At 37.5% G+C, this 12,742-nt stretch overlaps 1 protein-coding gene across 1 annotated transcript in view; it reads left to right on the forward strand.

The window, feature by feature from the left end:
- The window catches only part of baiap2l1b (BAR/IMD domain containing adaptor protein 2 like 1b), an 84,059-nt gene that overhangs the window by 34,882 nt on the left and 36,435 nt on the right, over positions 1-12,742 (forward strand). The window contains exons 6-7 of the mRNA XM_079621641.1: positions 684-818; positions 11,427-11,579. Coding sequence (XP_079477767.1) covers positions 684-818; positions 11,427-11,579 — 288 coding nt within the window. The remainder of the gene's footprint in view (positions 1-683; positions 819-11,426; positions 11,580-12,742) is intronic.

Below are 12,742 nucleotides of genomic sequence, written 5' to 3' on the forward strand. Positions count from 1 at the left end.
GTTTTTACAGCAAGTGCCACAAAAACAGTGTCAGTTGCCTTGACCTCATCAAACTTAAACATTTTGTGCAAAATACAACTGGTTGATGCTGAAAACACTCTAATTTATACAAACTAAATTGAAAACCTAGTAGTAAACAACTGTATTAAAGTTTTTTAACAACAAAGATTGTGATGAGAAGGTGATGCAGGGTCTTTGAGAAACTCTTAATATGTAAATTGCACATTTTCTTCTGGCCTAGTTTGCTTACACGAATTGGACTTACCAGTGCTAGAGAGGCAGAGGTGAACGCATGTTTGCATTTTACTATCGCCTCTGCATTCTGTGTTGTAATGCTATATGTGCAATACAATGTGACCTAAAAACATGTCATGCTACAATGCTGGTAGTTGTAAAACATAGCTGGTAACAGGAAAAGCTTGATTATTTTCATCACGGCTACTGTCACGCTTTTGTCACATTCCCAGTCCTGGTGTCCACGTATGATCATCTGCAGACGCTTGGGAAATGTCGTCTTTAGAGATGGGAATGAAAATCAGACAGGCTCATGTCACACTATTTGTTTCCTGTCTGCATCTAGAGCAGAAGTCAATCAAACTCATCTTTGCGCTGACACACCATGCGTGTGTGGACACGTCTCCCTGTCCCTGAGTGACACTGATCGAATACTGTCTGCCCCACAGGCCACGTTTAAGAGATATCAGACCGAACACAAGATGAAGCAGGACTCGCTGGAGAGATCGCAGTCGGACCTGAAGAAACTCAGGAGGAAAAGCCAAGGAAAGAACGCTTCGAAGTATGAGAGTAAAGAGAACGAGGTATGTGTGTTTTTTAATAACCCGTATATTAGGGCTGTAAACGATTAATCGCGATTAATCGAATCCACAAAATAAATCATATAAACATATATATGCAGTATATAAATGCAAATATTTCTCAAATATATACATGCATGTGTGTGTATTTATATATACAAAATTATTAAACACAAACACAATACACACACATATATTATGTAAACACAAACTTTTATTTTGGATTCGATTAATCGTTTACAGCCTTACTGTATATACACGTTACTATATACACGCACGTTTGGTTTTATTTTTCAAATCGACAGATAATTATTTCTGACAAAACTTTCATAGGACTTCATAGTAGTCTTTAAAATTGTAATAAATCATTAATAATATAAATAAGTTGTTAATCTAACCCATAATTAGTTATTAAATTGATTGACATGCTTTTGATTATTGAAATTTGATGATTGAAATTTGAATAAAACAAACAAATGGTTTCAAGTTTGTTATAATGAAGCATTTATTCCCAAAAAATGTAACGTTCATTAAAAACAGGGGTGCACATAACTTGTTTTGGTCTGGTTTTCAAGGGAGCACCTGGAGATGCTGCTTGGTACTCACACTTTACTCACACTCACACTTATCCTGCATGCTGCCGGCATCACTTTCCTCCGGACTGCTGTCCTCACTATCTTCTTTTCTCTCGAATATAGTAGATGACTGGTGTTTTTTTTTATATATTAATATTAATAACAGACAACAGCAGGAATATTAGACTGCTCTCACTTTAAGACCGAAAATAACGTTTATGCGTGGTTTTAAAACAACAAAAAATTTAAGTCACTGAAATAAGGCCATATAACACATATATCACAACACATCATATGAGAAGAGAAACGGTTTTGTATTAGGCCTATTAATTAGCATGTTAATTGCATTTCATAATAACCATGAACCCCTATACAGTATATTTTATCAGTCACATGGCTTTCTCCCATATTTGGTTATCTTAATGTAAAATTAATAATAGCCTGATAAAACATCTGGTCTTACCTTTTTAATATTCATATCGGATTGGGCTCAACTAATGAAATTATTATTATTTTTAAATCTCGCCACTGCTTTGAATAGTCTTTTATGACTATTTTGACTGTTTAGGATTTTTTTTTTTCATTTGTTTGTTTTACAAAGTATTTCTGTTGCCAAGATGGAAATATATATATATTCCTATTCCAAAAAACTGGTCCGGACCTCCGCTGGGAAGGAAATCTAGAGACTGGAGCTCTTGAAAGTTTAATTGAATACCCCTGATCTAGTCCCTAACATGTGAACTAAGGTTAATAGTTGGTCTCTGCGAATGCTGCACAGTAACTGCTGAACAGGTTTTTGACGGCGCAACTGTTGCCGTGTTATGCATTTATTTGAATGGCTGGAACAAGTATGTCAAAAGATGTAAAGATACAAGTATTTCTGCTTCTGTTTCAAATCGGTGCCCACACAATGTCTGACTGGCAGGAGGCTTGTTTTGAGTGCTTGCATGCACATGAACACACTTCATGAGGAGCTTTCGCTCCCTGCAAAAATGTGGTTGCGCATGAATGGTCAAACGCTCTTCATGGTCAAACTGCCCGTCTAGAGAAGTATTGTTTTAAACACAGTTGGTTAGTTAACGTAAACAGGTAACCAGAAAGTCATTATGACAGCTATAAATATTACTATTATAATTGTACAGTTGTAAAATGTAAAATAAAATTATTAGTATTATTAGGGCAGTTAAACGATTAATCGCGATTAATCGCATCCAAAATAAAAGTTTGTGTTTACATAATAAATGTGTGTGAACTGTGTATAATTATTTTATATATATAAATACACACACATGCTTGTATATATTTAAGAAATATTTTCATGTATATACTGTATATAGATTTATATATCATTTCTATTATATATGAATTATAAATATTTTATATATAAATAAAAACAATTTCTTAAATGTGTATATGAACGTGTGTGTATTGATATATATATATTTTATATATATATATATATTATATATATATATGTACATATATATTATATATATATTTTATATATATATATTATATATATATGTATATGTATATATATATTTATTTATTTATACACAGTACACACACATTTATTATGTAAACACAAACTTTTATTTTGGATGCAATTAATCGTTTAACAGCCCAAATTATTATTAAATTTTGGCCAAATTCTGCAGCCCTACAAACAGGCACATCAAACCAGAATTTTTTTTTTTATTAAATCACAGTTGCAGTTTTATCAGATTCTAATCACAATTATATATTTTCCCCAAATCATGCAGCCTTAGGTTTCACAGTATTAAAAAACAGTGTTTCACAACTTTTTTGTTGTTTTTGCCATGGCACTGTTTTGATAAGCAAAAAAATCCAACTGCACACCTCTATATAAACATATAAAACAAAATTGCTGCATTGCTTTGCATATTTTATTCAAAGTAGTACTCACATTTAATGTGAAACTTAAGTCAGGTAGGAACAAAATAAGGTCATACAGGTAGCTATGATGTTGGGGATGATAAAGCAACAAATTTACATATCGTCCCCGTCGGGCGGAAACCTCGTATTAAAATATATATATATATATATTAAACACTCCGTCAAACTTGGTATTGTGGCTTTATATATGGTCAGACACTTTTTATGTGTTGTTATAATATCAACATTTTCTGAAAATCAAGCTCAAATGGAGTAACAAGGTTCTTGACCAGCGAATGATATTTTGAGATATTTTGTCTCTCACTGGAACTGAGGCAATCGGTGCACATTACGTTTTCATCAACTTACAGGATATGAAGTTTATTGTCGCTGCATGGGCACTCAGTCTGGTGTTAAAAAAAATCCTGTGCTTCATCTTTTGTATCATGAGATTTTGATTATGAGATTTTTTTTTTAAACAACTAAGACTATTCTCCGCTCTGCAAATACAAAAAGCTTTAGCTTTTATTGACATATTGTTTCTTGAGTAAAGAAAACGCTGTACTTCCTCAAATATCAGTTCTTTGTTTACCCTTGCCTTGCAAACAAGCGGAGATCTCCAAACTGTGTGCTGCACTTCAGTCACGATAGAGGCGGGTGGAGTTATGAGATTTGATTGACAGTTTGAGGAGCCAATGGAGTTACAAGGTCTTTTAAATGCTGTTTATTGGTTATATATTTGTAAAAACAGACATAAAGCGTGACCAATAGCATTCGTTTTATTAAACAAAAATGACGAAATGTAGAGATGCAAGGTTTCGGCTCAACACCAATGATATAGTCTTATTTGTTTTGGAGCATTTATTTTTACTTAATTTTTGGGATTTTATCAGTTTCCACAGCACACCTGACAACTCTGGAAACACTGGTGTATCTACGTCTGTCTATTATGTTGTCATATGCCACTTAATGCTCAAAATAGTAGTTTTGTTCAGAATTGAATGGTTGTGTCAGCACCGATAGCCTCGTGGTCAGCGTGCCGACATATAGCGCCGTTGCGCTTCAGGCGACCCGAGTTCGAATCCCGGCTCATGGACCTTTCCCGATCCCGTCCCTCATCTCTCTCTCACCTCGCTTCCTATTCACTCTATACTATCCTATCACAATAAAGACAAAAATCACCAAAAAAAAATAATAATTGAATGGTTGCATGGAAAAACTCCATGTAGCAATAGTAGCATTGAAGTACTGACTTAGTTATTATTAGTTCATATTTCTATATCATAAAATCTCGGTGTGGTGTCAGCCCTATCAGGAATGCTGAACTGACCAATCAGCAGACAGGACTGGAGCTGTCAATTTTATAGATATATCTTAATTATAGCAGCATGCTGCAAACCCACACCCTGCCGCATTATCAGATGCAGACGTGTGTTCATATGCAACATGTTCATGAAGGAGCCGTTGTCGTTGCTTATCTTGAACGAGGGTTAACAAACACAACCACCCTCCATAAACTCTCTGACCGTAGAGGTGGATATGAATAAAGTCCACTAGCAAAACAGCTGTACGTGAAATCTGACCCTAATCTTCTGTTCTGTAAACGGCAGGCGCGTTTATTCGTCCGCCTCTTCATCTGCCTTTCTGCGCAGTCTGTTCATCAGGGTAGCCTGCAGAAATTAATTTCTTTTGCTCTGTGTGTCCGCACCCTGATGGCTAATGTCTCACCTCACCGAGGAATTCTCTCTCTCTCTCTCTCTCTCTCTCTCTCTCTCTCTCTCTCTCGCTCTCTCTCTCTCGCTCTCTCTCGCTCTCTCTCTCTCTCTCTCTCTCTCTCTCTCTCTCTCTCTCTCTCTCGCTTCTCTCTCTCTCTCTCTCTCTCTCTCTCTCTCTCTCTCTCTCTCTCTCTCTCTCTCTCTCTCTCTCTCTCGCTCTCTCTCGCTCTCTCTCTCTCTCTCTCTCTCTCTGACCCGCCGATGATGGATGGATGTGTCTGTGATAAGAGACATGCCTCTTTCCCTTTGGTTGTTCCAGACAGCACATCATCGTCATCCTGACATTTTACCGCTCCCATGTTCCTCGTAATCGGCCTCTCCTGACCTCGACGACAGAGACGATATGTGACCCTGGACCACAAAACCAGTCACATGGGTCAATTTTCTGAAATTGAGATTTATACATAATCTGGAGGCTGAGTAAATAAGCTTTCCATTGATGTGTGGTTTGTTAGGATAGGACAATATTTGGCCGAGATACAACTATTGAAAATCTGGAATCTGAGGCCGCAAAAAATCGAAACATTGAGAAAATCTCCTGTAAAGTTGAACATTTATATTCGCGATTGTGCTGCATTCACTCACAAAAATAAATGTTTTATATATTTACGGTAGGAAATTTACAAAATATCTTCATGGAACATGATCTTTACTAATATCCTAATGATAACTGGCATAAAAGAAAAATCAATCATTTTGACCCATACAATGTATTGTTGGCTATTGCCACAAATATACCCGTGCGACTCGTGACTGGTTTTGTGGTCCAGGGTCACATATTGGAAGTTGAAAATCACACGTTCAGCGATTCATTCAGACTAGTGTGCTAAACAGAAGCCTAGGCAAAGACTTTAGCTCAGTCCTATATTAGGGGTGCTATATTCATCATCTACGGTACCGTAGTTATAGTAGGCTACTTGTATAAACTAAATAAAAGCATGATTGCAAATGTGATATTGAATTTCTGCAGCAAAATTATTCATATTTTTAGGCTAATTATTGTCCGTTTCACATACAAAAACAAGGCCGGAGCAGAATGTGTCTTAGCAAACGCACAGTGAGGTTTCGTTTTTGCGTTTTTGAACGAATCGTTTAAGAAAGTGATTCAATGATCCGTTCATACAGACCGTTAATTGCTTAGTTCGTATAACTCCACTGACTCACTCGTTAAGACTGTTATATGCGCTACCACCTACTGGCAGTAATTTAAAATGTATCTGTAAATATAATATAGTAAATTAAAACTAAATTAAAGCTTAAACTACGTTTTTAAAGGGGATAGTGCACCGTAAAATTAACATTTTGTCATCAAAATGTATGAGTTTCTTTTTTCTGTTGAACACAAACGAAGATATTTTGAAGAATGTTGGTAACCATGCAGTTGATGGTAGCCACTGACTTCCATTGTACTTTATTGTTTTCTTCATCAACTCTTTGATTACCAAATGTCCTTGAAAATTATCTCTGAAAAAGAGTAAGAAGCCTATAAAAGTATTATTAATAAAAAAAAAATTTTTTGAACAGACTAGGCTAATGTTTGTATGTTGACTATGTAGTTTGTTGCCTATTAGAGCATCATATTGTTCATATATCAGCATACTAATGTCAGACTGTGTATGAATCAGTTGTGAGGCATTTGTGTGGCGTCTTGTTGTTCAGATCAGCTTCATGATGGTTATAAAGGCCGCTCACTGGGTTTTGGAAAAGATCTGTGGTGATCCGGGTGCATCTGTCTTTTCGAGGTTTGCCCGTTTAGGCAGGAACGGTGTGTTTTTCATGTCTTCTCCGCCGTGTGTGGCATGTCCTCTGTTTCTTTTACCTTCCTCCACGGGGGGAGAATGAAGGTGTCCATAGCAACCGACTTTATCACGGGTCTGTGATGATAAACAAGACAAATGGCACACTTACGCCCCTGTCCATCTCCCACGGATCCATCACCGCTCTCCGGGACGTGTTCGCTCGGACAGATACGCTGGTGCTTTTAACTCTGTTTGTGTGTGTTGGTCTGTAATGTTGCTGAAAATGCAGCTGTTATCTGAGCTGACCAGACTGTTGTGTGTTTGTGTGTGTGCACTATAGCCAGACGCACAATGCACATATGTAAGGGAAAGACCCTCATGTGTCCTCAGTGTGTTTTTAAACCTGCCCACTTCACACTCAGAGCTATATATATTTTTAAAATGGACTTGTCAACTAGTTTGTCTTTAGGAAACACTGTGTACTTCTGTGTAATTCTGTCTGTGCAGTGTGAATAGGCCTTTCCCATGGGTCTTTTAAAAGTCTTAAAGGGTTAGTGCACCCGAAAAAAATAAAAAAATAATCCCGTAATTTACTCACCCTCAAGCCAACCTAGGTGAAGATTACTTACTACTTTCAGCCAAACACAAAGTTATATCAAAGCTTTATAATGAAAGTCAATGGTACCTGAGCTCAAAAAAGCACATCCATCAATCATAAAAGTAACCCATACAACTCCAGGGGGTTAATAAAGGCCTTCTGAAGCGAAGCGATGCGTTTTTGTAAGAAAAATATCTATATTTATAACTTTATAAACTATAATCACTGACTTCCGGTAATGGGCGTACGCGAGTCTAGTTCTGGCGGTGGAGTGACCTCTGACCCGACCATTTGTTTACATGATCTATACTGCAATGCCTTAGTCAGCTATTTTTCTTAGTGCTTCTCTAATTCAATTTGATTTAAAGAACTTCCATTAAAAACAGCTAAAGCTAAGAAAAATCAAGGCTAGTTGATTGTCGGGACAACTATCTGACCATTCCTGCCCTGCCCTGCGGTCTAGTGTATGGTTTATTTGTGGGTGGTGGTGGCCTGTTTAAGCAGACATGATTCAGACTGACTGGAAAATGTTGGCGCACAGAGGAGGAAGTGGATTAAGATCCGCTGTGAGGACCTCAGGCCTTTCCCTCGATTAGGAGGGGTTGCCCACACACCGCCTCTTCCTGCAACACCAGCCTTTATTGTTTTCATTCATTTATAGCAGTACCTGTGCTTGAAAAAACAACAGAATAAAAGGCTGGACCTTCCTCTTCATTAACAATTGATCCAAAGGTTTAATGCAGACAGGAAATGTCGTGGCAGGTGTAGCGTGTAGATTACGGTCCCCGGCTGTGAGTTGGGACTGTGGTGTTTACGGTTTTGTGTAGAATACTTGACCTTGAGTCACCTGACGAGTGAGTGAGTGAATGAAGAAGGTTATCACAGACATAAATGATCATTTTGATTACACCATTATGACTTTCCACTATATTTTCAGCTTCGTCTTGCAAACTTTCACAAAACATTTCAAAATATTTGATCTGTGTAGTTAAATGTCACCGCCTCCCACTATTTTAACATTGATCTGGTGTCTTTCAAAGACCTTTTGCTCATACTAAATGTTATATCATGTTTCATAATAGCTAGTTTGCCTTGAGTTAGTCATATTACTCAACTTAGTTGAGGTCAGTTACTTTTTATACAGGACCAGGTCACTTCAAACATTATTCAAACATTTTCTCAAACTAGGTCAACTCATTCAGTGTCTCTAAAATGTCTTTCAGGGTTAAGAGCAAAAAAAAAAAAAACCTATTTATTTATATGAACTACCGTGGAAAAGTTTTGGGTTGGTGAGTAGAAGTCTCTTCTACTCACCAAAGCTGCATTTATTTGATGAAAAATACGATTGTAATAATATTTCACTATATTAATGTTTTAATTTAAAATAACTGTTTTCTATTGTAATGTATATTAAAATGTAATTTATTCCTGTGATCAAAGCTGAATTTTCAGCATCTTCAATGTCACATGATCGCTCAGAAATCATTCAGATATGATGATTTAACGATCAAGAATAATTTCTTATTATTATCAATGTTGAAAACCGTTGTGCTGCTTCATATTATTGTGATAATTATTTTTCATGATTCTTTGAAAGTTCAAAATCTTTATAATTATTTTCGCTTTTGATCAATTTAATGCGTCCTTGCTGAATAAAACATAATTTTCAGGGCTCTACAGTGCGAGTGTTTCACTCGCATTTGCGCCTAAAAATAGTTATGTGCGAACTTGAAAAATAATTTACGAGCACAGTGTGCGATAGGGCTGAACGATATTCGATTTTAACATCGACATCGCGATGTGCGAGTGAGCGATAGTCACATCGTCGGAACATGCGATGTGAAGGGTAGTAGCACAGTACAGTAGCACCAGCGGGAGATATTAAATGCGCTTCATGAGGCACGCGCGCGGTCTCTTGCTCTCTCTCCCCCTCTGCCGTGCACGCGCTGCGCGGTTTGGAGCACAGTCTCTGTCTCGCGGGCGCGCTCGCTCTAGATTCCGGAGATTTTAACTAATTCGCGGGCATCAGGCGCTATCAATATGCGGGAGACTCCCGGAACTTCCGGGAGACTTGGGATGTCTGTATTTCAATACTGAAATAATATCGGCATTAGAATTATTGATTTTTCATTAGGCTATTTTTTTGGTGCCCCCTCAGCTCTTGATGTGCATGGAGCGGCGACGCTGACAGGTGTGGTGTAAAGCTGCTGTTTAAATGTGTTCGGCTTTTCTGTTTACAGAAACATGTTCTCTAATCTGTTTAGAAGATTTAATACAAAATATATTAAAGTTTTATATCATTTTGTTTATTTCATATGATTATGATGACCAACACCAACACTGTTTTACTTTGGCACTTTGGCTAAGAAAAGTTGACTTAAAAGAATGTGAACCAAAATGCTTAAGTTGTTTTATAAAAAATATATTTATTTTAAGTTATATTGTTGTAAACCAATCAGGGGGTTGGTGTAAAACTGCTGTTTTATTTAAAAATGTGTTCTGCTTTTGTGTTTACAGAAATGTCCTAATTTTGGAATAAAATATTAAGTGACCTTTTTTGTCACTTGTAATGAAGCTTGCTTATTAGTGAAATTATTAATATCATGGAATGGTAATTATTGTCTTTAGCCTGGAGTTATGGCTCTCAATATCGCAATATATAGCCTATCGTTAGGGAAAAAAATATCGCAATGTAATTTTTTTCCAATTTCGTGCAGCCCAAGTTAAAAATGACTCCAAGCGTTCCAGACGGCCAACATATAAAAGCAACTGGACAACTGATATCCTTTGCATCTGATATACCAATTTTGCACACACAGTATATGCATGAAATTTGTTCATTTGTTTAATAAACGAATTAAAAAAAAAAAAAAAAAACTTTTTTGTACTGTGCTCCTAAATTTCTTTGTGTGCTCCTAAATTTTTTCATTTAGGAGCACATGTACTCCTTGGGAAAAAAGTTAGCGTAGAGCCCTGATTTTACATTACAGTTTGTGCTTTTTTTGTAATTTGTTAATGTCCCTTTTTTTATTATTTTTTATATACATTTTCTGTGGCGTCTACCCACTTAATAGAAAATGCAAATATATTCCTATTTACAGTACCTAATTTGCAAATTTTCTTAATTTTACATATTGGAGTCAACATTTACATTTTAAAAGAATAAAGTCACAAGATGCTTCAGATGTCTTTATAATTTTGGGAGAGATGCCCAAACATGATTCCCAAAAAGTAGCTCTATGGAGAGGAAGTGGTTAAGAAAGAGAGAGACACACACACACACACACACACACACACACACACACACACACACACACAGGCAAGACACGACATGGACCGAAAGCTCAAAGATGAGTGAAGGCAAAATCATAGTGACTAGCAAAATCTCATTTTAGTTTTTCCTATGACAACCAGTGTAGTTGGAGGAGGGGAGGGATGTGGCTTTCATTCATCAGTGAGCGATCTCGGTGTCATCTCTGAGGAGTGGACATCTGATGAAACCCATTGTGAGATGAATGCTCTCTTACGTCACCTGCATTATGCCATCATGAGGGTGTGTGTTCATGAGTGAATGCACCTGCACTGAACAGCTTTCCACAGGCGACACACTTTACATGTGCGGCGTAAGAAAACCACACTCATAGTTAGTTTGTGTGAAGAACAAGCCAACATTTAAGTCTTTATTCACTGAAAACCATCCGCAGTCACGCTTGCGCTCATTCAACTTTCAATCTGGTTGTCATGCCTCTAAGAAAGTTTCCCATGGAAATCACGTCATAATTGCTGACAACCGAGACCATATTGTGATCTCTAACCATTATCATTCATTGTACAAGAGATATAAATGCACTCGCTTCCATCACAACGCCTGACATTCAATCTCACTGTTCACTTTGTTCCTTTATAATGCTCACACCAAAAAGTGTGATGTAATCTTCACAATGTCTCTTTTTTTATTTTTTTGAAAGCCATGATCACACTGCTCATCGGACAGCTGATAATAACCTTGTTCTCCTTGTTCTCTGCAGTATCTTGAGACTCTCACTCACCGTCAGATGGACATGCAGAAGTTCATCGCCGACGGCTGTCGAGAGGCTCTGCTGGAGGAGAAGAGGCGCTTCTGCTTCCTGGTGGACAAGCACTGCAACTTCTCCATCCAGACCACTGCTTTCCATGACAAGGTTGGTTGCTTCAGTCAACACAACCAAGGCCTGTTCACACCAAGAACGAGAACTCGAACAAATAAGCAAAATGTTGTGTTTATGCTAAAGCCCCGTTCACATCGCCAGTGACAAAGTGACACAATCCTATTCATTTCAATGGAGCGCTTGCGACACGAGCGACAGTGACCGTTGGCGACAGAATGTGGGCGTGTCAAGCGACGCGAGACGCGCGGCAAAAGTTTCAAAATGTAAACTTTATGCAAATGAGAATGCGATTTTCACGAGCGACAACCAATAGGAAAGAAGACTTTCAGTGGAGCTCACGTCACCGTCTCGAGTGCGATTTCACTGTTTTATATGATTTGACTGTAACCACATTCGTGGATATAATAAAATGATGCATGGGAAAGAAACTGTCGACAGTCTCAGTGAGTTTAATTCATACATTTATACATTTATAGTTCGAGTATTGTCATTTTATGATGCAAGTTTAGCACTGCTGCAGGTCATTGTACAGTTTCCCCTGCATTATGTTGACTATTAGAGACAAGAAACTGTATTATTTCTCAAATTCGAATGACTTTTTAGTAATTCATGACAGTATGAGTGAGTTTAATTTGTTGATTGATCGATCTGTAATCTAGTAAATAATTTAATCCACTGAACACTGCTGTGGTAATATAAAAACACTCTCCCAACAGCATACTGTTTCTCTTTAGCCTAATTCCTAGTCAAATTAAAATGATATAGTTGTATATCACTTGTGATGGTGTTTTATAGTATAGATATGGCCAGACGGGTAGTCTACCAATAACATTAGAGCAACAATACTAGGAACGCCCACAAGCGACTACACGGTACAGAGACTTGCGACATACAGCGACAAAGTGGCTGGCGGTGTGAACTGGGCTTCAGCGGTCACATCAGTTGCACACTTTATTAGATGGATTTTGATTGGATGTCAAGGTTTTTATTGTCCACTGAATCGCTCGGAAAATGATTCCACCAACATATCATGGTGGGGGGGTCTTGGTTTGGTTTGCTTTTCTTTTGGCAACATTTTAAAGCGTACTAAAATGTTGATACAAGTCACATGCAAGTAAAACTGTCCTGAGTGCAACTGCTCATAGCGTCATCCATCAAGATGGATTGATAAGTTCACTCCTTAGGCTCATTGTGGC

Source organism: Phoxinus phoxinus (assembly GCF_949152265.1).
Source record: "Phoxinus phoxinus genome assembly, chromosome: 1".
Lineage (NCBI taxonomy): Eukaryota > Metazoa > Chordata > Actinopteri > Cypriniformes > Leuciscidae > Phoxinus > Phoxinus phoxinus.